Source organism: Cherax quadricarinatus, chromosome 4 (assembly GCF_038502225.1).
Source record: "Cherax quadricarinatus isolate ZL_2023a chromosome 4, ASM3850222v1, whole genome shotgun sequence".
NCBI lineage: Eukaryota > Metazoa > Arthropoda > Malacostraca > Decapoda > Parastacidae > Cherax > Cherax quadricarinatus.
The window spans coordinates 10,432,242-10,459,741 of NC_091295.1; the positions used below are offsets into that span (position 1 = coordinate 10,432,242).

The 27,500-nt window shown below is 39.7% G+C and overlaps 1 protein-coding gene across 2 annotated transcripts in view; it reads left to right on the forward strand.

The window, feature by feature from the left end:
- The window catches only part of LOC128684404 (uncharacterized), a 70,174-nt gene that overhangs the window by 12,865 nt on the left and 29,809 nt on the right, over positions 1–27,500 (forward strand). Inside the window, exons 2-3 of one of the 2 annotated variants that reach the window (XM_070094340.1) lie at positions 21,706–21,768; positions 22,896–22,964. In XM_070094340.1, the coding sequence (XP_069950441.1) occupies positions 21,706–21,768; positions 22,896–22,964 (132 nt within the window). The remainder of the gene's footprint in view (positions 1–21,705; positions 21,769–22,895; positions 22,965–27,500) is intronic. The other variant, XM_070094347.1, reaches the window with a different exon arrangement.

Genomic DNA, 27,500 nt, shown 5'->3' on the forward strand with positions numbered 1-27,500 from the left:
GGAAAATAAGTGACCATGGGCCCCAAGAAAGCTTCTAGTGCCAACCCTGTGGTAAAAAGGGTGAGAATTAGTATGGAAATTAAGAAAGATTTTGAAGGGTTTGGGGCTAACCCTGAGAAGCCTATGCCAGTTGTGGAATCCATTGTGCCTACTTCAAAGATTAAGGAAATGTGTGCAGAGTGGTTTGAACTGCAAACCTTTATAGATGAAAATCACCCTGACACAGCTGTTGCAAGCCGTGCTTGTGACTATTTCAATGACAATGTTATGGCCCATTTTAGGAAAGTCTTGAAGAAACGGGAGGTACAGAGCTCTATGGACAGATTTGTTGTGCGACAGAGGTCCAGTGACTCTGAAGCTGGTCCTAGTGGCATTAAAAGAAGAAGGGAAGTAACCCCAGAAAAGGACTTGCTACCTCAAGTCCTAATGGAAGGGGATTCCCCTTCTAAACAGTAAGAAGATAATGCTCTCCCCTCCTCCCATCCCATCAATCATCACCAGATCTTCAATAAAAGTAAGTGTCATGTAATTGTGCATGCCTTTTTCAGTTTGTGTGTATTAAAATTAACATTTCATGTGGTAAAAAAAATTTTTTTTCATACTTTTGGGCGTCTTGCACGGATTAATTTTATTTCCATTATTTCTTATGGGGAAAATTAATTCGCATAACGATTATTTCGCATAACGATGAGCCCTCTTGCACGGATTAAAATCGTTAACCGGGGGTCCACTGTATATATATATATATATATATATATATATATATATATATATACATATATACAGTGGACCCCCGGCTTGCGATGGCATCGGTATCCGATAAATCCGGTATTTGATACATTTTAACGCAAAAATTTTGCCTCGGTTCCCGTTAAATAACCCGGTATACGCGATTTGTCCGAGACGTGTCCACGTGTGGTCTGAACTGCCCCGTGTGTGCCAGTGTTTACAAGCCAGCCAGTGTGCTCGCATCTAAGGATACATTCGGTACATTCCATATTATCACAGTGTTTTTGGTGCTTGTTTCTGCAAAATAAGTCACCATGGGCCCCAAGAAAGCTTCTAGTGCCAACCCTGTGTTAAAAAGGGTGAGAATTAGTATGGAAATTAAGAAAGATTTTGAAGGGTTTGGGGCTAACCCTGAGAAGCCTATGCCAGTTGTGGAATCCATTGTGCCTACTTCAAAAATTAAGGAAATGTGTGCAAAGTGGCTTCAAGTGCAAACCTTTTTTGATGAAAATCACCCTAACACAGCTATTGCAAGCCATGCTGGTGGCTATTACAATGGCAATGTTGTGGCCCATTTTAGACAAATCGTAAAGGAACGGGAGGTACAGAGCTCTATGGACAGATCTGTTGTGCGACAGAGGTCCAGTGACTCTCAAGCTGGTCCTAGTGGCATTAAAAGAAGAAGAGAAGTAACCCTGGAAAAGGACTTGCTACCTCAAGTCCTAATGGAAGGGGATTCCCCTTCTAAATAATAAGTTTGACACCCTTCCCTCCTCCCATCCCATCAATCATCACCCAGATCTTCATTAAAGGTAAGTGTCATGTATTCTATTGTTAGTAGAGTACTACAAACTGCACATGTATTCTTCAGTTTATGTGCATTAAACTTAATATTTAATGTGGTAAAAAAAAATTTTCATACTTTTGGGTGTCTTGCGCGGATTAATTTGATTTCCATTATTTCTTATGGGGAAAATTGATTCGCTTTTCGATAATTTTGGTTTACGATGAGCTCTCAGGAACGGATTAATATCGCAAACCAGGGGTCAACTGTATATATATTCTATAACAGATGGGAAAATAAAAAGTCTGGGCTGGATGGTATCGCCCTTGGTGCTGGCCATGTAGTCAGAAACTGTAAGGCTGGAGGTGATGTCCTGGGTGACAGTAATGGTGAAGCTGGAGGTGCTGTCCTGGGAGAGATTAACCCTTTCAGGGTCGACAGGCCCTCTCAGAAACTTGTTCTCAGGGTCGGCCAAATTTCAAAAAAAAAAAAAAATTATTTTTTCTTATGAAAAGATAGAGAATCTTTTCCTGATCATAATGACACCAAAAGTATGAAATTTGATGGAAAACTTATGGAATTATGCTCTCGCGAATTTGGCGGTCTCAACGATGTTTACACATTGGTGATTTTGCGCACTTTGAGCCCTATTTTCAGCCAATTCCAATGTACTTGTTGACAAAAATCATAACTATTTCGCCAGAACTCCATTTTTTCTATCAAATGAGTACAAAAAACCACCCATTTATCGATTTCAACTACCCAATAAAGCAGTCAGATTTTAGCAATTTTGCCAATTTCACACAAATTTCAAAAGATGCCAATTTCCAAATAGGGTCCAGAATAAACAAGAAAGACATTCCTGGCACTAAAATAACATTTCCTCTGTTCATTAGTCACGTCCTCATGCCCCTCTTACATTCTTTTGCTTTCCACTTTAAATTTTTATTCTCACAAAAAATAGAAGATTTACTGTTATGCAGACTACTGCATTGGTGTAGAAATGGTATAAATATTATCAGCGCACTTGTGAAAGAATATTAGACTCACCAGTTGATGTGTATTGGACGCATAGCATGGTTTGTTTACTTTTGAACTTTGGTAAAAATTGAACATTTCTGCTACTTTGAGCACAATTTCAAGGTAGTTTTCTTTGTAAAACCAGTCAAAATCATCTCAATTTCTGTACTATGTCTTCCATTCTATAAAATGAGACCAGGAAAACTAGAATACAATAATAAATACCATACAAAAATACAGTGCAAAGTCGCTGTTTTAATCCAAAAACACTGTCAAAGTTTTTTTTCTCATTACGCACTGTGTGCTGCAGGATTTTTTTTATACCATGCACACTGACCACATAGACCCATTCTTTCATATGTAGGCCTACCAGCTTTCTCTCACTAGATTTGAGGGCACTAGAATTTAGGCGTACTAATACGTCAAAAACCCTGGTGCATAAGCCATACTAGTACGGCCAAAACCCTGAAAGGGTTAATGGTGAGGATGGAGGTGCTGTCCTGGGAGACAGTAATGGTGAGGTTGGAGGTGCTGTCCAGGTAGTCAGTAAATGTACGCATGAGGGAATGCATATAAATGGCCTCGAGAGAGACAGCAGCTGTAGTGGGGAAACAAGTGTAGTCAAGGACAAGATAAAACCAATATTACAAACTAGTAATGCCACAGGAGATAGCAAACAAGGGGACTCCACTAGCAATAGTGAGGATATATTACCAGAAACAACTGGTGAGAGCTCCATTGTTAGTACAGTGGAACCTCTACTTGCAAGCGTGTCCACGTGCGAGTTTTTCCAAATATGAGCAGTCGATGGACCGATTTTTTGTTTCCATATGCGAACAAAATTTCCACAAGCAAGCAGACCTCAAGGCAGGTTCCTTGACACTGGTGAGGGACTCTTGCTCTTGATCTCGGGAATTGTATCTCATTTGTTAGTTGGACTATCTTATTGAAACTTGGGCAATGTATGATGGAAAGATGCTTCTTAACGTACACCAAAAAATGAAAGAAATCTAAGCATAAATAATGGAGTTCACTTCTCAGCAATTAGCCACCCCTTAGTGGTAATTTTTTATGGTTGTATTCTCGTTTTTTTGGTGTCATTTGATAAAATGGAAATATATTACAGAAACAGATATGATTTTAATTGCTTTCACAATGAAAAGTACCTTGAAATAGAGCTCAACCTAGGAGAAATGGTCCATTGCTTGGCTGTTTCAGAGTAAACAAATCACATCACTGTCCATTTCAACATGCAGTCATGAATGGGTTGACATTATTTATACAATTATTGCAATAAGGAATAACAGTAAATCTTATATTTTTTGTGTGAATAAAAATTACAAATTATTTATATAATAATAATAATAATAATAATAATAATAATAATAATAATAATAATAATATGATATTGGCAGTTTGGAGGGATATGTTGTGTATCTTTATACGTATATGCTTCGAAGCTGTTGTATTCTGAGCACCTCTGCAAAAGCAGTGATAATGTGTGAGTGTGGTGAAAGTGTTGAATGATGATGAAAGTATTTTCTTTTTCGGGATTTTCTTTCTTTTTTGGGTCACCCTGCCTCGGTGGGAGATGGCCGACTTGTTGAAAAAAAAAAAAAATAATAATAATATGTATAATAATAATACACATAATAATAATAGTATAATAATATAATACAACAATAATCATAATAATATAATATGTATAATAATAATACATTATTATTTTTTTATTATCACACTGGCCGATTCCCACCAAGGCAGGGTGGCCCGAAAAAGAAAAACTTTCACCATCATTCACTTCATCACTGTCTTGCCAGAAGGGTGCTTTACACTACAGTTTTTAAACTGCAACATTAACACCCCTCCTTCAGAGTGCAGGCACTGTACTTCCCATCTCCAGGACTCAAGTCCGGCCTGCCGGTTTCCCTGAATCCCTTCATAAATGTTACTTTGCTCACACTCCAACAGCACGTCAAGTATTAAAAACCATTTGTCTCCATTCACTCCTATCAAACACGCTCACGCATGCCTGCTGGAAGTCCAAGCCCCTCGCACACAAAACCTCCTTTACCCCCTCCCTCCAACCCTTCCTAGGCCGACCCCTACCCCGCCTTCCTTCCACTACAGACTGATACACTCTTGAAGTCATTCTGTTTCGCTCCATTCTCTCTACATGTCCGAACCACCTCAACAACCCTTCCTCAGCCCTCTGGACAACAGTTTTGGTAATCCCGCACCTCCTCCTAACTTCCAAACTACGAATTCTCTGCATTATATTCACACCACACATTGCCCTCAGACATGACATCTCCACTGCCTCCAGCCTTCTCCTCGCTGCAACATTCATCACCCACGCTTCACACCCATATAAGAGCGTTGGTAAAACTATACTCTCATACATTCCCCTCTTTGCCTCTAAGGACAAAGTTCTTTGTCTCCACAGACTCCTAAGTGCACCACTCACTCTTTTTCCCTCATCAATTCTATGATTCACCTCATCTTTCATAGACCCATCCGCTGACACGTCCACTCCCAAATATCTGAATACGTTCACCTCCTCCATAATACATATATAATAATAATGTACTACATATAATAATTATAATAATAGATGGCTTCAAAAGGCCATCACTAGATGGCAGTGTTTACCACAACAAAGTGGGAGCAGTTGTGGCTGTCTCCACCTGTTACATGATATTTTATTCATTCTAGAATATATATCATGTTTCTATGTTATTTATATTGTTTGTTATGTCATAGTAGATGAACTGTGATATATAAATAAGCCGTATTGATGATATTAGCGAAATTATTCATGAAGTATTTTGCCCGGTTTCCAGACAAACTCTCGTCCACCGCCGACACCGCCCATACCACTATGTGAATGACATATTTTATTCATTCTAGAGTATATATCATGTTTCTATGTTATTTATATTGTTTGTGATGTCATATTAGATGAACTGTGATAGATAAATAAGCCGTATATATGATATTAGCGAAATTTTTCATGAAGTATTTTGCCTGGTCTCCAGATAAACTCTCGTCCACCGCCGACACTGCCCATACTACTACATGAATGACATATTTTATTCATTTTAGAGTATATATCAGGTTTCTATGTTATTTATATTGTTTGTTATGTCATATTAGATGAACTGTGATAGATAAATAAGCCGTATAGATGATATTAGCGAAATTATTGAAGTACAGAATTCCACTGGAACAGATTAATTGCATTTCAGTTAATTTAAATGAAGAAAATTGACTCTGCAAATGAGCAAATCTAGTTGCGAGCAAGGTCATGGAACGGATTAAACTCGCAAGTAGAGGATCCACTGTACTAGTGAAGATAGGAATGAGACAGGTAAACATGCACCAACAGGGAATACAGTCACAGAAACCCAAGGTAAATGGAAACCAAGCCTGTGCACATACTATGCACTTGGTATCTGCAGGCATGGGAAATCTGAAAAAATAGATGAGACGTGCAACTATGACCACCCTAGAAAATGCCGTGCCCATATGACAACAGGAAAATGCAATCTCACTTCCTGTAAGCATTTTCACCCTGAAATGTGTCCCTCTTCAGTACAGGAAAGACTGTGCTATAACTTAAATTGCCAGGCACACCATCTAAAGGGGACAAAAAGATACAAAACATCCAGGCCATGGGAAAACCTGGGTAGCCACAGCCACTCAAGAGGGAGAGGTTTTTTAGTGCCAGGAAGGAAAAAAAAACTGGCAGGAAATCGTACGCCAACTCCAGTCATTTCTGGGGTGGAACCACAGTCGATGGCCTCCACTCCAAACCAACAGATGCAGATACTAGGGCCGGAAAAAAAAGTCCCCCCCAGTACCACCAGTCCGATGACATTCTTCTTTACAAATATACAGAGTCTAAAGCCAGCAACGAACAACAAAATACCTTTCATCCGTGGACTGCTTGCAGAGGCAAATGCAATGTTCGCGGCTTTCACAGAGACCCACATAAAGGATCACTTGGACAACGAAATATGGATCCCAGGTTACAACCTATACAGATGCGACAGAGTGAATAGGCAAAAGGGGAGGGTTGGCCTGTATATTGCAGAGTCACTTGTTTGCACAGAACTGCTTAATGCCTCAAATGATGTAGTGGAAGTTTTAGCAGAAAAGATCGAGAACCAAAACCTAGTCACTGTGGCAGTCTACAAGCCTCCGGATGCAACGTCCCAGCAATTCCAGGAACAGCTGTCAAAAATTGACCACTGTATGGAATATCTGCCAGCTCCTGCCCTCAACATCTTGCTCTTAGGGAATTTCAACTTGAGGCACCTAAAATAATGTTGTTGCAGTGATAACACCAGGAGGCAGCTCTGACAAGAACTCACACACACACGAGCTTTTAAATCTCTGCACAAAATTCAACTTAAACCAGCAAAAAATAGAGCCTATTAGACTGGAGAATACACTAGACCTCATTTTCATAACAATGATGATCTGATACGAAATGTCACCATATCAAAAACAATATACTACTCAGATCACAACATAATCGAGGTTCAGACATGTATACGCGGAGCCCCAGACCGACAAAATGAGATTAGTCACGAGGGAGCCTTCACCAAATTCAACTTCAATAACAAGAACATAAAGTGGGACCAAGTAAATCAAGTCCTAAACGATATAAGCTGGGAAGATAGACTAAGCAACACAGACCCCAACTTATGCCTAGAACAGATTAACTCGGTGGCACTCGATGTATGCTCAAGGCTTATTCCTATAAGAAAAAGGAGGAGTAGATGTAAAATAGAAAGAGACAGGCGCTCCCTTTGCAGGCGACGGAAAAGAATAACAGAGCGGCTAAAATAGGCCAATATATCTGAAATGCGTAGGGAGTCACTGGTCAGAGAAATAGCAAACATCGAACTTAAGCTAAAGGAATCTTATAGGAGTCAGGAATCGCGGGACGAACTAAAAGCCATAAGTGAAATCGAAAGAAATCCAAAGTATTTCTTTTCCTATGCCAAATCAAAGTCGAGAACAACGTCCAGTATTGGGCCCCTACTTGAACAAGATGGGTCCTACACAAATGACAGCAAGGAAATGAGTGAGCTACTCAAGTCCCAATATGACTCAGCTTTTAGCGAGCCACTAACCAGACTGAGAGTCGAAGATCAAAATTAATTTTTTATGAGAGAGCCACAGAATTTGGTTAACACAAGCCTATCCAGGCTCATGGAACTCCGTGTTCATCAAGAACTGCAAGAAGCCCCTATCACGAGCTTTTACCATCCTATGGAGAGGGAGCATGGACACGGGGGTCGTCCCACAGTTACTAAAAACAACAGACGTAGCCCCACTCCACAACGGAAGCAATAAAGCAATAGCAAAGAAATACAGACCGATAGCACTAACATCCCATATCATAAAAATCTTTGAAAGGGTCCTAAGAAGCAAGATTGCCACCCATCTGGATACCCATCAATTACACAACCCAGGGCAACATGGGTTTAGAGCAGGTCGCTCCTGTCTGTCTCAGCTACTGGATCACTAAGACAAGGTCCTAGATGCACTAGAAGATAAAAAGATTGCAGATGTAATATATACAGACTTTGCAAAAGCCTATGACAAGTGTGACCATGGCGTAATAGCGCACAAAATCCGTGCTAAAGGAATAACAGGAAAAGTTGGTAGATAGATCTATAATTTCCTCACAAACAGAACATAGATAGTAGTAGTCAACAGAGTAAAGTCTGAGGCGGCTACGGTGAAAAGTTCTGTTCCACAAGGCACAGTACTTGCTCCCATCTTGTTTCTCATCCTCATATCTGACATAGACAAGGATGTCAGCCACAGCACCATGTCTTCCTTTGCAGATGACACCCGAATCTGCATGACAGTGTCTTCCATTGCAGACACTGCAAGGCTCCAGGCGGACATCAACCAAATCTTTCAGTGGGCTGCAGAAAACAATATGAAGTTCAACGATGAGAAATTTCAATTACTCCGATATGGTAAACATGAGCAAATTAAAACTTCATCAGAGTACAAAACAAAACCCTCCCACAAAATAGAGCGAAAAACCAACGTCAAAGACCTGGGAGTGATCATGTCGGAGGATCTCACCTTCAAGGACCATAACATTGTATCAATCGCATCTGCTAGAAAAATGACAGGATGGATAATGAGAACCTTCAAAACTAGGGATGCCAAGCCCATGATGACATTCTTCAGGTTGCTTGTTCTATCTAGGCTGGAATATTGCTGCACACTAACAGCACCTTTCAAGGCAGGTGAAATTGCTGACCTAGAAAATATACAGAGAGCCTTCACGGCGTGCATAACGGAGATAAAACACCTCAATTACTGGGAGCGCTTGAAGTTCCTGAACCTGTACTCCCTGGAATGCAGGCGGGAGAGATACATGATTATATACACCTGGAAAATCCTAGAGGGACAAGTACCAAACTTGCACACGAAAATCACTCACAACGAAAACAAAAGACTCGGCATATGATGCAACATCCCCCCAATGAAAAGCAGGGGTGTCACTAGCACGTTAAGAGACAATACAGTAAGTGTCAGGGGCCTGAGACTGTTCAACTACCTCCCAGCATACATAACGGGGACTACCAATAGACCCCTGGCTGTCTTCAAGCAGGCACTGGACAAGCACCTAAAGTCGGTACCTGACCAGTCGGGCTGTGGCTTGTACGTAGGATTGTGTGCAGCCAGCAGTAACAGCCTGGTTGATCAGGCTCTGATCCACCAGGAAGCCTGGTCACAGACCGGGCCGCAGGGGCGTTGATTCACTTCTCTTATCATCATCAATACACACACACACGTGTTTAACAAGTCAGCCGTCTCCCACTGAGGCAGGGTGACCCAATAAAAAAGAAAATCCCCAAAAAGAAAATACTTTCATCATCATTCAACACTTTCACCTCACTCACACATAATCACTGTTTTTGCAGAGGTGCTCAGAATACAACAGTTTAGAAGCATATACATATAAAGATATACAACCTATCCCTCCAAACTGCCAATATCCCAAACCCCTCCTTTAAAGTGCAGGCATTGTACTTCCCATTTCCAGGACTCAAGTCTGGCTATATAAAAAATAACCGGTTTCCCTGAATTCCTTCACTAAATATTACCCTGCTCACACTCCAACAGCTCATCAGGTCCCAAATACTATTCGTCTCCATTCACTCCTATCCCACCCCTCTCCCGAACACCCTAGCATTTACTTCTTTCACAGCCCCATCTATAAATATATTAAACAACCGTGGTGACATTACACATCCCTGTCTAAGACCTACTTTTACTGGGAAGTAGTCTCCCTCTCTTCTACACACCCTAACCTGAGCCTCACTATCCTCATAAAAACTCTTTACAGCATTTAGTAACTTACCACCTCTTCCGTATACAGTCGACCCTCAATTAACGGCTGCATTAAGTAATGGCAATTTCATCTAACGGCCCTTTTTGCCGTAAAAAAAAAATGCCTTAACCAACGGTGAAAAGCATTATGGGCCAACATGGGCCAACAGGCCTGATGCAGTGTTCCTCCTTTCTTATTCTTCTTCTTGTGTAGTAATGCTAGTGGTGACTGCGAAGTGAGGCCTTTACTGGTGTATCACTCTGATACTCCTAGAGTGTTCAATAAAAATGATATCGTCAAGGGTAATTTGTGTGTGCTATGGAGATCAAACAGTAAGGCATGGGTCACTAGGGAATTTTTCTTGGACTGGTTTTATGGTGTGTTTGGCTCCACTGTGACAAAATACCTCCAGGAAAAGAAATTGTCACTCAAGTGTCTCCTGGTAATGGACAGTGCTCTTCTCATCCTCACGACTTGCAAGAGGAAATTGCAGGGGAGTTTGGTTTTGTTAAGGTGAAGTTTTTGCCTCCTAATACAACTCCTCCAGCCCATGGACCAACAGGTCATTTCAAACTTCAAAACACTCTACACAAAAGCAGTGTTTCAAAAGTGCTTTGAAGTGACCTCAGACACTCAATTGACCCTAAGAGAGTTTTGGGAAGATCACTTCAGTATCCTCAGTTGTGTAAACCTTGTAGGTAAGACTTGGGAGGGAGTGACTAAGAGGACCTTGAACTCTGCTTCGAGTTCGAGTTTTTTTTTTTTTTTCCCCTCTTGTTCATATAGTCACATTCATTAAAATACTCCAGGTGCTTTTGACTACCTCAGGTGCTACTGATTTTGTTTTTAATACATTCTTTTATTATTATATTCATTAGCTCCTTTATTTTAGCTGTAAATATCTACCGTAGTTCATAAACTCACATTTGTTAAAATAATTAAGGTGCTATTAGATGCTTAGATGCAGCACACTCCACCAATATTCAAAACACTCAACCTACTCACCATACAAAACATCCATACTTATTATTGCACTTATTACATACATAGAACACTTAACTCTGATATTAACCCTCCCCTCAAACATCTCCTTGCCAACCTCAACAGAACACATGACCATAATACAAGGCACAGATCACTCTTTGATGTTCCTTGTGTCCATCTCACGCTATGCAAAAACTCAATGCACATAAAAGGCCCTAAAATCTGGAATTCATTACCTGTAAATATAAAAGAAACACTACCTGTTTATAAATTCAAGTCTCTTCTCAAAGTTCACTTACTCACTCAAAACCAAATAAATACTGAATAACTGAACCATATAAATTGTATATCCTAAATGTTACTCACAATTATATCACACAAATGTTAAACCTAACTTTGTTATTTTTTTAAATACACTACCTAACAGAATACTCCATTCTACTTAATGAACAGCAATGCATGCAACCATAGGACCTGTCTTTGTAATACTCATTTGTATTTTATAGTTATCTGTTTACAATAATGTCTTATCACTGATTTCATCATTGCTTAGTTAATCTTAAGTTAATTTTAAGCCAGCCCATAATGCTATGCATATAAGTGGCTTTGGCATGCTGCTCTTACCTGTATTTTTTGTACCTCTGTTTGTATGCTAAAATTTCTAAATAAATAAATAAATAAATAAATAACTGAATTATCTATTCTGTAATAATCCCTTTTTCTTTTAAATTTTTACAAGTTTCAGAATAATTACAGAGCCTTATTCATAAGTCTAGTTGTAGATTCAATATAAATCTTATATTACAGTGGACCCTCGCCTAACGATATTACTCTGTTCCTGAGAGCTCATCGTTAGCCGAAATTATCGTTAGCCGAATTAATTTTCCCCATAAGAAATAATGGCAATCCAATTAATCCGTTCCAGACAGCCAAAAGTATTAATTTTTATTTTTTCATGAAATATACATTTCCCTACAAAGAAAACAATGAGACATGCACAATAACTACATAAATAAATGTTAAAATGACACTTACCTTTATTGAAGAGTATTGATGAGTGATGAGACACTGTTTTTCTTGAACACTCTGGGATTTTCTGAGTGATACATGAGTAAAGGCTTCACTTTGCAATCTCCACTAGCACTACAACATAACATGAGAGTTAGCCTGTCTTTCATAGGCTTGTGTCCTGGGAGTGCCTTTTCCTCCTGAGTAATGTAGGTACTGTTTGGCATTTTCTTCCAGAACAGGTCTGTTTTGTCACAAATGAACACTTGTTGGGGTTGGAATTTTTCAGCTTCACCATGCCTTATCGCACTGTGTATGCCACTACAATTCTTAAATCTTTCAAACCAACCTTTGTTGGCCTTAAATTCACCAATATGAGCACTAGTTCCAGGCATTTTTTCCTGTTCACCTGGGTGTTAGTCGACTGTTGTGAGTCGCCTCCTGGGGGACAAGATTAAGGACCCCAATGGAAATAAGTTAGATAGCCCTCGATGATGCACTGGCTTTCTTGGGTTATCCTGGGTGGCTAACCATCTGGGGTTAATTGTTTCTCGGTAATTGTTTCCCGTTAAGCCACACCAACAACACACTCCACATCTTCAAGTAGTACAGCTGACGGTGGTGGAGCAACAGCTGATGGTGGTGCAGCAACAGCTGATGGTGGTGCAGCAACAGCTGACTGGTGCAGCAACAGCTGACTGTGGTGCAGCAACAGCTGACTGTGGTGCAGCAACAGCTGACTGTGGTGCAGCAACAGCTGACTGTGGTGCAGCAACAGCTTACTGTGGTGCAGCAACAGCTGACTGGTGCAGCAACACCTTACCGTGGTGCAGCAACAGCTGACTGTGGTGCAGCAACAGCTGGCTTTGGTGCAGCAACAGCTGACGGTGGTGTAGCAGCAGCTGACTGAGGTGCAGCAGCAGCTGACCGTGGTGCAACAGCAGCTGACCTTGATTCAGCAACAGCTGACTGTGGTGCAGCAGCAGCTGACTGTGGTTCAGCAACAGCTGACTGTGGTGCAGCAGTAGTTGACCGTGGTGCAGCAACAGCTGACAGTGGTGCAGCAGCAGCTGACTGTGGTGCAGCAGCAGCTGACGATGGTGCAGCAACAGCTGACCGTGGTGCAGCAACAGCTGACGGTGGTGCAGCAGCAGCTGACTGGTGCAGCAGCAGCTGATGGTGGTGCAGCAACAGCTGACTGTGGTGCAGCAACAGCTGACAGTGGTGCAGCAGCAGCTGACCGTGGTGCAGCAGCAGCTGACCGTGGTTCAGCAACAGCTGATTGTGGTGCAACAGCAGCTGACCGTGGTGCAGCAGCAGCTGATGGTGGTGCAGCAGGAGCTGACTGTGGTGCAGCAACAGCTGATGGTGGTGCAGCAACAGCTGACCATGGTGCAGCAACAGCTGACCGTGGTGCAGCAGCAGCTGACCGTGGCACGATAGTACGTATTTCTCACCCTTTTTACATTTGATCACTTAAGAGATGGTATCTCCTGCTATCTGTTTTTTGTTTATCCACACCAATAACAGTCTCTCAACATCTTTGAGTACTTGCGATCTCTGTTTCGAAAACAAACTTGCACCTTTTGCAAGAACAGCATCCTTGATTGCCGTTTTGTTGGCCACAATAGTAGCGATGGTTGATTGGGGTTTGGTATACAACCTGGCCAGCTCCGAGACACGCACTTCACTTTCATACTTAGCAATTATCTCTTTCTTCATTTTCTCCATAGTAATTTTCACCCTTTTTACCACAGGGTTGGCACTAGAAGCTTTCTTGGGGCCCATGGTGACTTACTTTGCAGCTACGATCACTAAAAACACTGTTATAATATGAAATGTACCGAATGTATTCATGGATGCGACCACACTGGCTGGCTTGCAAACACTGGCATCCACGAGGCAGCTGAGGCGCGCTCAGGCCACACGTGGGACGCGTACCGGATGAACTGCATGAGGCGAGGCAAAATTTTTGTGTTAAAATGTATCATATGGTGGATTTAACGTAACGCGATGCCATCGTAAGGCGGGGGTCCACTGTATATCATAGCCAAATTTAAATCAAAAGACCAGCAAAAACCCCTCAGAGTTATAAACATCTACAGAGTACCACAGTCAAACATTTACCACTTTAGTGAAAAACTAGGAAACATGATTACTGATGCACACATGAATAAAGACCACTTACTACTAACAGGTGATTTCCACATAAACATACTACATGACCAGGACCCACAAGTAACCGAATTCACAAACACAATGAGTAACTGCCTGTTGCTACCAGGAACATCTAAACCTACAAGAATCGCCGAGACAAGCATCTCCTTAATAGACCACATCTGGGCAAACACCATATCCCCTTTAAAATCAGGCATAATCACAGACAACACTACAGACCACTTCCCAACCTTTCTCATAACTAATCTGGGCAAACTGCCACAAGACATTACTAAAGTAACCTTCAGACTACATAACGAGACAGCAGTTAACAACTTTATAGCAGCTATGAATAACATCAATTGGCAAAATGAGCTTGAAACATATACAGATATGAATAAATGTATAAATAATTTTCTAAAAAAAAGCCTAAAGCCTCTATAACAAACATTGCCCCATAAAAACTAAACAGATCACAGCAAAGAGACTGAATAATCCCTGGCTAACACCAAGCATCCTCAAATCCATTAACACAAAGCACAAATATGAAAAAGTATAGAATGGGTCAAATAACTAGAGAACAATCTAAACGTTACTCGTCAGCACTTACCAGCCTGGTAAGAAGGTCTAAAAAATTGTATTATGAAAATAGATTACATAACATCAAAGGTGATATGAAAAAACCTGGAAAACTCTATCTGAAATTCTTGGAACTAAAAAGTTATCCAAATACAAAACAATCAAACTAACAAAGTCAGATGAACCCCTACTCACACCTACAGAAACAGCAAACAGACTCAGTGTTTTCTTCTCCACCATAGGAAAAAATCTAGTGAACAAAATACCAAGCGCAAACACCCGTCCTTCAGACTACCTGGAAATAAATGGTATCAAATACCGACACAGTGGAAATATAAACACATATGCAGTATAATGTGATCCTTTATTGATAACGTTTCACCCACACAGTGGGCTTTTTCAAGTCAACACTGCAGAAGGTCTACTCACAACTTGTCCAATACCCTTGCCAAGCTACCCAAGACTCTATAACTCCACCCGGTAGATCATCAGATGCAGCATTCTCCACCTGACCTCAACATTCTGAACATAACTATAAATACTCCCGTACCTTCCACCCCAGGTAGATCTGTGTGTGACTTGAAAAAGCCCACTGTGTGGGTGAAACGTTGTCAATAAAGGATCACATTATACTGCATATGTGTTTATATTTCCACTTCAGACTACCTCATAGGTACCTACCCAAATACGCTATCCCTAGCTCCAACCAACCCCATAGAAGTTACGCTCATCATAAACGCCCTTAAAAACAAGGCAGGAGACATAAACAACTTGCCTGCTTTTATGTACAAAAAAAGCTTCTCAAGTATTGTCACCAATTATTGCAATGCTCTTTAACAAATCCATTGAATCATCTACCTTCCCAACAATCCTCAAAATAGCGAAGGTCACTCAGATCCACAAAGGAGGTGACCAAGCTGACTTGAATAACTATAGACCAATATCTACCTTACCACTGCTCTCTAAAATCTTTGAAAAATTAATTCAGAGACGGATCTATTCCTACCTCGTCTCACACAACATATTAAACCCTTGTCAGTTTGGATTCAGGAATAATAAAAGCACAAATGATGCTATCATACACATGCTAGAATTAATATATACAGCACTCGAAAAGAAAGAAGTCCCGCTGGGCATTTTCATTGATTTACGTAAAGCCCTTGATACAGTCGACCATGAACTGCTGTACTCCAAATTAACGCACTATGGTATCAGAGGCCACTCCCTCAACTACCTAAAATCATACCTTGGTAACAGAACTCAATATGTGTATGCAAATGATGCAAACTCTTCCACCCAACCAATCACAGTAGGAGTCCCACAAGGAAGTGTCCTTGGACCACTCCTCTTTCTCATCTACATCAATGATCTACCGAATGCATCACAGCTACTGAAACCCATATTATTTGGAGATGACACTATATATGTCTTTTCCCACCCAAACACAGTCATACTAGCAAACACAGTCAATGCCGAATTGCAGAAAATATCTGCCTGGATGATGACTAACAAACTTACCCTGAACACTGATAAAACCTATTTCATTCAGTTTGGAAACAAAGCTGCAAATGATCCAGTTAACATGACACTAAACGAATCATCAGTCACAAGACTCGCAGAGGGAAAATTCCTAGGTATCCACCTTGACAGTAGCCTTAAGTTCCGGACACACAAACAAATCACCAAGAAAATCTCCAAGACTGTAGGCATACTATCAAAGATAAGGTACTACGTTCCACAATCAGCTCTCCTGGCACTGTACCATTCACTCATGTACCCTTATCTTACATATGGAATTTGTGCATGGGGATCAACAACATCCAGTCACCTAAAGCCCCTAATAACCCAGCAAAAGGCAGCAGTAAGAATGATAAATTCCCACTCCCGCCAGCATACTCCACCAATTTTCAAAAGTCTGAATCTGCTCACCATAAAGAACATCCATACTTATTCATGTGCCTACTACATACACAGAACAATACACACAAATATAAACCCTCCACTCAAACTTCTCCTCACCAATCTAAACAGGACACATGACCACAACACAAGACACAGATCTCTTTTTGATATACCTCGTGTCCATATCACACTGTGTAAAAACTCTATGCACATAAAGGGCCCAAAAATATAGAATTCATTACCAGAAGATATTAAAGTAACCCAGTCGGAAAATCAATTTAAGACTCTTCTGAAAAGCCACTTAATCACCCTAGACTAAATGCTAAATACTCAGTACACACATACTCACTTATGTACTCCCACATCATAACTCAACAATCACTTTGAACCTTTTATCCATTGTTGACAGGAATATAATTGAATCATTGTTTTCACAAAAAGCATTTTTGAATATATGAATATATCTTTTTTCTTATACAAATTTTGATTCACTTATAATTAATAATCTACTGTACAACTATGAAATAATCCTTAGTGTTAAGTAGTCTGTAAGCCAATAATGTTAAGTTGGCCCATAATGCCTAGGCATAATAGAAGCTCAATTTGCATTGCAACCCACTATTGTAAATAAAAAATCTCAATGTACTGTTTGCAAAGACATAAAATAAATAAATAAATAAAATAAATAAATAAAATAAGAGGCTTGGTCCAAGACTCAGCCGGAGAGAGGGGGAGGGGCAATGATCCCCAAAGCCATTAGCATATTAGTAGATAATGCTGTTTGGAGTCAATATATTATTGTTTTGCACTGTAATGTTCTATGTGGTAAATGAGTTTTATATAAAATTTACCTTTATATTGTAAGTTATTGCATTAGGTGTACTAATAAACTAAATTTTAAAACTTGCGATCTTCACTGAAAACAAAATACTACAATGTAATGTTTAACCCTTTGACTGTTTCGGCTGTATATGTATGTCTTATGAGCCATTGTTTCGAACGTATATATACTCAATAATTCTAGTGGCTTCAAATCAAGCAGGAGAAAGCTGATAGGCCTACATGTGAGAGAATGGGCCTGTGTGGTCAGTGTGCACTGTATAAAAAAAACCTGCAGCACGCGGTGCATGAGAGAAAAAAATCCGCCTGTATTTTTGGATAAAAACGCCGAATATGAGGTGTATTTTCCTATAGTATCTGTGGTTGTATTCTTGTTTTCTTGATCTCATTTGATAGAATGGAAAACATATTACAGAAATAGAGATGATTTTGATTAGTTTCACAATGAAAGCGACCTTGAAATTGAGCTCAAAGTAGCGGAAATGTTCAATTTTTACCAATGTTCAAGAGTAAGCATATCACACCACATGTCCAATATACGTCAACTGGGGAGTCTAATATTCTTACACTAGTGCACTGATATTATTTATACCATTTTTACAATACAGTGGACCCCCGCATACCGTTGGCCTTACATAACGTTAAATCCGCATACCGCTACATTTTATCGCCAAGATTTTGCCTCGCATACCGCTAAAAAACCCGCTCAACGCTGTTCGTCTGAGACGCGTCTATGTGCGGCCTGAGCCACGCTCACATGTTCCGCCAATGGCATTGTTTACCAGCCAGCCTCCGCGGTAACATCCAAGCATACAATCAGAACATTTCGTATTATTACAGTGTTTTTGGTGATTTTATCTGCAAAGTAAGTGACCATGGGCCCCAAGAAAGCTTCTAGTGCCAACCCTACAGCAATAAGGGTGAGAATTACTATAGAGATGAAGAAAAAGATCATTGATAAGTATGAAAGTGGAGTGCGTGTCTCCGAGCTGGCCAGGTTGTATAATAAACCCCAATCAACCATCGCTACTATTGGTGGTACAGCTGCTGCTGCTGCTGTACCACCGTCAGCTGCTGCTGCTGCTGCTGCTGCACTGTCAGCTGCTGCTGCTGTACCACCGTGAGCTGCTGCTGCACTGTCAGCTGCTGCTGCTGCTGTAGCACCGTCAGCTGCTGCTGCTGCTGTACCACCATCAGCTGCTGCTGCTGCTGTAGTACCGTCTGCTGCTGCTGTAGCATCGTCTGCTACTGCTGTAGCATCGTCTGCTGCTGCTGTACCACCGTCAGCTGCTGCTGCTGCTGTAGTACCGTCTGCTGCTGCTGTAGTACCGTCTGCTGCTGCTGTAGCATCGTCTGCTGCTGCTGTAGCATCGTCTGCTGCTGCTGTAGCACTGTCAGCTGCTGCTGCTGTTGTACCACCGTCAGCTGCTGCTGCTGCTGCTGCTGTAGTACTGTCTGCTGCTGCTGTAGTACCGTCTGCTGCTGCTGTAGCATCGTCTGCTGCTGCTGTAGCACTGTCAGCTGCTGCTGCTGTTGTACCACCGTCAGCTGCTGCTGCTGCTGCTGCTGTAGTACCGTCTGCTGCTGCTGTAGTACCGTCTGCTGCTGCTGTAGCATCGTCTGCTGCTGCTGTAGCACTGTCAGCTGCTGCTGCTGTTGTACCACCGTCAGCTGCTGCTGCTGCTGCTGTAGTACCATCTGCTGCTGCTGTAGTACCGTCTGCTGCTGCTGTAGCATCGTCTGCTGCTGCTGTAGCACTGTCAACTGCTGCTGCTGTAGCACTGTTGTTGGTGTGGCTTATTGAGAATACCAAGAAACAATTAACCCCAGAGGATTTGCCACCCAGGATAACCCAAAAAAGTCAGTGTCATCGAAGACTGTCTAACTTATTTCCATTGGGGTCCTTAATCTTGTCTCCCAGGATGCAACCCACACCAGTCAACTAACACCCAGGTGAACAGGGAAAAATGCCTGGAACTAGTGCTCATATTGGTGAATTTAAAGCCAGCAAAGGTTGGTTTGAGAGATTTAAGAATCGTAGTGGCATACACAGTGTGATAAGGCCTGTTCTGGAAGAAAATGCCAAACAGGACCTACAGTACTCAGGAGGAAAAGGCACTCCCAGGACACAGTGTCTCATCAGTCATTGCTGCATCTTCAATAAAGGTAAGTGTCATTTATTCTTCATTTAGTAGAGTAGTACATGCACAATATATATTGTGCATGTACTACTCTACTATTGTGCATGTATCCTTCTCTTTGTGTGTAGGAAAATGTATATTTCATGTGGTAAAATTTTTTTTTCATACTTTTGGGTGTCTTGCACGGATTAATTTGATTTCCATTATTTCTTATGGGGAAAATTCATTCGCATAACGATAATTTCGCATAACAATGAGCTCTCTTGCACGGATTAATATTGCTATGCGGGGGTCCACTGTAATGCAGTTGTCTGCATAACAGTAAATCTTCTATTTTTTGTGTGAATAAAAAATCAAAATAGAAAGCAAGAGTAATATAAGAGGGGCCTGGAGATGTGACAAATGAACAGAGGATATGTTATTTTAGTGCCAAGAATGTCTGCATTGTTTATTCTGGACCCTGTTTTGAAATTGGCATTTTTTTAAATTTGTGTGAAATTGATCAAATTGCCAATTTCTGACCACTTTATTGGGTAGTTGAAATTGGTAAATGGGCAGTTTCTTGTACTCAATTGATAGAAAAAATGGAGTTCTAAAGAAATAGCTATGAGTTTGGTCGACTGGAACAAAGGAATTGGCCAAAAATAGGGCATAAAGTCGGCGAAATTACCAGTGCATATATATCGCCAAGATCGCTAACTTTGTGGGAGCATAATTCTGTAAGTTTTCAATCAAATTTCGTACTTTTGGTGTCATTACCATTGGGAAAAGATTCTCTATCATTTCACAAGAAAAAGTAATTTTTTTTTTTTCCAAAAATTTTTCGACACCAGGAGACACTTCAGGATTTGGGGTTGCCACAGTCAAAGGGTTAAAGTGCAATGTTTTCTGGATTTTTTTCCCCCCACCATTTGAGCCCCTTTCATATTGTATTGCAGTGGTAACTACAAAGGCAGAAGTGGAAGGAAAATAAAAATGAGAGAGAATGGTTCATTTGATATTTGGTTATGAGCTTTAGGTTAACCCTTTCAGGGTTTCAGATGTACTAGTACGGCTTACACACCAGGGTTTTTGACGTACTAGTACGCCTAAATTCTAGCGCCCTCAAATCTAGTGAGAGAAAGCTGGTAGGCCTATATATGAAAGAATGGGTCTATGTTGTCAGTGTGTGCAGTATAAAAAGAATCCTGCAGCACACAGTGCATAATGAGAAAAAAAAAACTTTGACAGTGTTTTTGGTTTAAAACAGTGACTTTGCACTGTATTTTTGTATGGTATTTATGATGGTATTCTAGTTTTCCTGCTCTCATTTTATAGAATAGAAGACATGTTACAGAAATTGAGACGAATTTGATTGGTTTTACAATGAAAAGTACCTTGAAATTGAGCTCAAAGTAGCAGAAATCTTTGATTTTTGCCAAAGTTCAAAAGTAAACAAATCATGCTACGTGTCCAATACACGTCAACTGGCAAGTCTAATATTCTTTCACAAGTGCGCTGATATTATTTATACCATTTCTACACTAATGCAGTAGTCTGTATAGCAGTAAATCTTCTATTTTTGGTGAGAATAAAAATTCAAAGTGGAAAGCAAAAGAATGTAAGAGGGGCGTGGGGACGTGACTAATGAACAGAGGAAATGTTATTTTAGTCAGGAATGTCTTTCTTGTTTATTCTGGACCCTATTTGGAAATTGGCATCTTTTGAAATTTGTGTGAAATTGGCAAAATTGCTAAATTCTGACCACTTTATTGGATAGTTGAAATTGGTAAATGGGTGGTTTCTTGTACTCATTTGATAGAAAAAATGGAGTTCTAGCGAAGTAGTTATGATTTTTGTCGACTAGTACACTGGAATTTGCCGAAAATAGGGCTCAAATTGGGCAAAATCGCCGATGCGTAAACATCGTCGAGACCGCTAACTTCGCGAGAGCATAATTCCGTAAGTTTTCCATCAAATTTCATACTTTTGGTGTCATTATGATTGGGAAAATATTCTCTATCTTTTCAGAACTAAAAATAATTTTTGTTTTTTTTGAAAATTTGGCGACCCTGAGAACAAGTCTCGGAGAGGGCCTGGCGACCCTGAAAGGGTTAAATAAGTGCAGAACAATAACTAAATATTCATCTAAGGCTGTAGCTAGTTATATGTTTCTCTAACATAGATTTAATGTATTTCATGATTTTCAGATGCAGCATACTGTCAACAAGTATTTGATAAGCATGCACACAGTGATGGTTCCTCAGAACAAGGTAAGGAACACATGCTGCAGCTGAATTTATTAGCAGTTTTCTTTAAAGTTGCACAATTAATATAGTAAAGAGTGTCAGACTTGTTTTATATTATATGCATTGTTTTTTTACTTGAGTGGTCACCTCTCACCAAGGCAGGGTGACCCAAAAAAGAAAGCACACATACCATCATATATTCATTTGCTGCCTTGCCAGAAGTCTGCTTATGTCACAATTCAGACTAGCCTCTGACTCACACATCCCTAGCTCTCCTTCAAATTGAAGGCACTGCTCTTCCCACATCAAGGATTCTATTTATTATTATTATTATTTTTTTTTTCAACAAACCGGCCGTATCCCACCAAGGCAGGGTGGCCCAAAAAGACAGACGAAAGCTTCTCTTTTTAAATTTAGTAATATATACAGGAGGAGTTACTAGTCCCTTGCTCCCGGCATTTTAGTCGCCTTTTACGACACGCATGGCTTTCAGAGGAAGAATTCTGTTCCACTTCCTCATGGAGATTATTATTATTATTATTATATTAATTGGAAAGTGATAAAAAGTTGTACAGTGCCTGGAGAAATAGGTGGAAATAAGCTTGATCTGAGGAATTGAAAAATAGCTTCAGCATCTTGGATCAAGAATTCTTGAGCGTTAGGGCACCTATCCTCTTTGAAAGACAAGTGCATTCTAAAGAATTATCCAATTAAAAATTATGGATATAAGAACATAAGAAAGGTAGAACACTGCAGCAGGCCTGTTGGCCCATACTAGGCAGGTCCTTTACAATTCATCCCACTAACAAAACATTTGCCCAACCCAATAGTGTATGTATAATATGCTCACAATTTCCATGAGTTTAGTGTGTTGTTAGGTTAGGCTGTGGTGCCTGCACTAGTGTGTGTGGAACATGGCAAAGTGGAAGTGTCTGTGGACATCTGTGAGGGTATGGTAGCCTTTGGCACTATGGCTGGCCATGGCAGCAGTGACCACTGGGTTATCAGTGCTGGACCCTGTGGTCTGAGTACAGTGACATAGGTGGCTTATGCCTTTAATCTTATGTGTCACTTAAAATCCTTTGAAAGCTTTTGTGCATTATCATATCAGGGTTATGTTAAAAAATATAGTATCTATATTTATTTTACAGAAACAACAAACGAAGATACAAGACATTGTTCAGAGGGGCCATTTGATCGACGTCGTAAATGTTTTAAAGGTTAGTAACAGTATTTCACATGACATCCATCAAAATGCATTAGTGAAATAATAACAAGCAGTTTTTAACTAATTATTGCACTGTATTTTGACAGATATATATTTAAATGTCAAATAAAAACAATACGTATATGCAGATGGAAAGCATTTTATGAACAAAAATTCAGACTGTACAGGAATGAACAGATGACTTGTCATGTGTAATATATGAACACTGAAAAGCAGAAAATAAGTCTGCATGTTGTTAAAATTAATAATAAATATTATTTTAGAGGATATGTAGAATCGTGCCTATACTGTGCTATAAAGATTATGATCGAAATGATTCAGAACATGATTTGCCATATTGGTTGGAATCCAGGTGTTAATTAGCAGGGTTACTTTCAAAATAACCTGAGAATTTAAACACTTCTGCCATCTTTCTTGCAGATTCTAGAAGCATCTCATGAACTCCTCATTACTTTTGTAGCCAGAAGTGCAAATGTTGCTTTTGTTAGGATAATCTGGATGTTCTGGATGTTCTTACATCTTTAGCCTTTAACCCTTTCACCAGTTGGTAATCAGTTTTGTCTTACCCCCCACAAGTCATTCATTTTGAATAATTAATATACGTACTGTATATTTATATACAGTATACTTATAAAAGCAAAACTAGCAAGTTTTGTAAATAATTTTGTTTATGAAAGCCCCATTTACCCTCTAAAAGACTGGGAATTCCTGCTCTAATGCGTTAGTTTTTTATATAAGTTGCTTATACAGTTCATAATTTGTGCTAATTGTATAAAACACTGTACTATTAGCACTGTATTACTAACAAGAAAAATCAACTTAATAAATTATACTTATCATATTGTGGTTGCTCAGAGTGGCGCTCATGTGTACTCCTCCATCAAGTTCAAAACTGAGGCAATGCAGCTGGTAGCTGCGTGATATTTATTCCCAAATGGCTGGTAGGATGCCAGATGTCTGATGATTCTATGGGCGACAACTCCTGAGCATCAAGCATGAAATTTGGTGTGAAGATTAACAAGGTAAATAAACAGCAGCCTTGTCAGCGAGCATCTATTACAGTACTGGTGAAAGGGTTGAGTAATATTCAGTTTAGGGTACAAGAAAAAGTCACATAGGAGTAGATCTGGCAAGTAATGGGAAGGGGTTTCATGAGAAGCTCTTGCACTGTGTAGGCTTAATGTATAGAGAATTGTACTGCAGAATGCTGCAGAGTTCAGGAACAGTCCTCACACTTTTATCCTTTCTTCTGGCAGATAGTGTTACAATATTGATAATAGTGCTAATTGCATGTTGCACCTTCTGAAGAAATTTCATAATTTACATACAATTGAAAAAGTGGTTATCTCCACTGCAAGTTGTTTCTTTTCTTTGACTTGTTTGTGCTGTGGCAGGTGGAGTATTTTCATGTATAAGCTCTGAAGTTTTTACATCACTGCAGTCTTTCTCGTGCTTTTACCAAATTGTTCACAAAATATGATGCACACAGATTACATTTCACTAATATTTATGATGCCTAGAAAACCTGAACACAAAGCCTTTAACACGTATATTTCTGTTCAAGACATTTTCAAGGTAAAAGCCGTATTATATACGTATATTACCAACAAGTTGAGGAAATGACATTTGTGCCATCACTTAAGACATTTATAGGAAATATTTGTTCTAGGACCTTGTTCACTCCAATGATACAAAGAGTACAAGAAGCACAGTACATAAAACCAAGGTGTGTGTGAATGAAGAAAGGTCAGGTTAGGTATAAGCATCTGCCAAATCATGGTTAAGCAGTGTAAGGTCACCTGATGTCCATGTCACAATGTGTTGTCTAGAATCATGTGGGTCAAAATTCTGAAACATATTTCTGGATGGGGTTTTGTCCCATCCACATGATTTAGCTGACAGGTGACCTTCCACTTGGATTAAACATAACCTGACTGCTGTTTGTACTAACCTGACTGCTGTTTGTACTAACCTGACTGCTGTTTGCACTAACCTGACTGCTGCTTGTACCTAACCTGACTGCTGCTTGTACCTTACGTGACAGCTGTTTGTACTAACCTGACTGCTGCTTCTACCAAACCTGACTGCTGCTTCTACCAAACCTACTGCTGCTTGTACCAAATCTGACAGCTGCTTGTACTTAACCTGACTGCTGCTTGTACCTAACATGACTGCTGCTTGTACCTAACCTGGTCACTGTTTGTACCTAACCTGATCGTTACTTGTACCTAACATGACTGCTGTGTATACCTAACCTGACTGCTGTTTGTACTAACCTGACTGCTGCTTGTACCTAACCTGACTGCTGCTTATACCTAACCTGACCACTGCTTGTACCTAACATGACTGCAGTTTGTACTAACCTGACTGCTGCTTGTACCTGACCTGACTGTTGCTTGTACCTAACATAACCACTGCTTGTACCTTACACGACCACTGCTTGTACTTAACGTGACTGCTGTTTGTACTAACCTGACCGCTGCTTCTACTTAACCTAAATGCTGCATGTACCTAACTTGACCACTTCATGTATCTTACTTGGCCTCTCTTCACTCATGAATTTAGGCTTTATATGCTGTGTTGTTTCTTGTACCCTTTGTATCATAGGAGTGAACAAGGTTCCAGAATTGAAATTCTGTTGGAGTGTGAGCAGGGTAATATTTTGTGAAGGGATTCAGGGAAACCGATTAGCCAGACTCGAGTCCTAGAGGTGGGAAGTACAATGCCTGCACTTTAAAGGAGAGGTTTGGGATATTGGCTGTTTGGAGTGACATCTAAACTTTTTTATCTGGGTGCCTCTGCAAAGACAGTGGTATTGCATGAATGATGGTGAAAGTGTTGAATGATGGAGAAAGTGTTTTCTTTTTTGGGTCACCAAGCCTCAGGGGGAGACAGCTGTCATATAAAATATATACATTATATATATATATATATATATATATATATATATATATATATATATATATATATATATATATATATATATATATATATAGATACATACATACATACATACAGTGGACCCCGCATAACGATCACCTCCGAATGCGACCAATTATGTAAGTGTATTTATGTAAGTGCGTTTGTACGTGTATGTTTGGGGGTCTGAAATGGACTAATCTACTTTACAATATTCCTTATGGGAACAAATTCTGTCAGTACTGGCACCTGAACATACTTCTGGATTGAAAAAATATCGTTAACCGGGGGTCCACTGTATATATACAGTGGACCCCCGCATAACGATTACCTCCGAATGCGACCAATTATGTAAGTGTATTTATGTAAGTGCGTTTGTACGTGTATGTTTGGGGGTCTGAAATGGACTAATCTACTTCACAATATTCCTTATGGGAACAAATTCGGTCAGTACTGGCACCTGAACATACTTCTGGCGTGAAAAAATATCGTTAACCGGGGGTCCACTGTATATATATATATATATATATATATATATATATATATATATATATATATATATATATATATATATATATATATATATATAATGTGTGTATATATATATATGTATATATATATATATATATATATATATATATATATATATATATATATATATATATATATATATATATATATACATATACATATACATACAGGAAGGCCCCACTTATACGGCTGGTTAGGTTCCAGGCTACCGCCGTAAAGCGGAAACCGCCGTAAAGTGGAACACCCTTTTTTTCCACTTACAAATGCATACAAACACTAGATAACAAGTTTACACTAACATATATTAAGTTAGCAATAGAACCAGGCATCAAAAAAAAATATAAAAGTACAATACACACATAGTGCACTCATTACTTACCTTAAAATATTTATAGTCTTAATCTAGGGTGAGACAAGTAGTATTTATTGTAAGAAATCAAGTGTGGTATGTATGGTAGTCAGCCAGGCTACCATACCAGGCCACCCCACCCACACATACAATTCTATTACATTTAAGCATCCCAGAGCGATAAAATGTATATACAGTTCACTCATTACTTACCTTAAAATATTTGTAGTCTTAATGTAGGGTCAAGAGTAAGTAAATGAGATAAAATGAATAAATGAGAGAGAGAAAGAATGAGTGCATGAGAGGACAGGCGCAGAGTTATGTAAACAAACCAGGCGAAGGTAAGTTTTGTAAACGAAGTGTACACGTCTGGTTTGTGTACAAGTTACATTGTGTACAGGTTGTCTCTACATTGATACGGTAGAATAAATAAAGAAGAACACTCCCATTCTCATGTAACATCATTTTGAGAAGGCAATGGAAATAAGTCACTCTGACTTTTTTGGGTTATCCTAGGTTCTCTACACATATGTTGTTATGTATGATAATCTATGTAACTGTATTTGTGTATACCTGAATAAACTTACTTACATACATACGAAAGGAATAATTTTCTACAGTTACCCCCAGTAACACATTTTCTCTTATGTTAGATTAGAGAAAATGTTATTCTTGGCATCACTTGTACAAGTTATCTGGCTACCACATCTCATATTTATGTTTATTTAT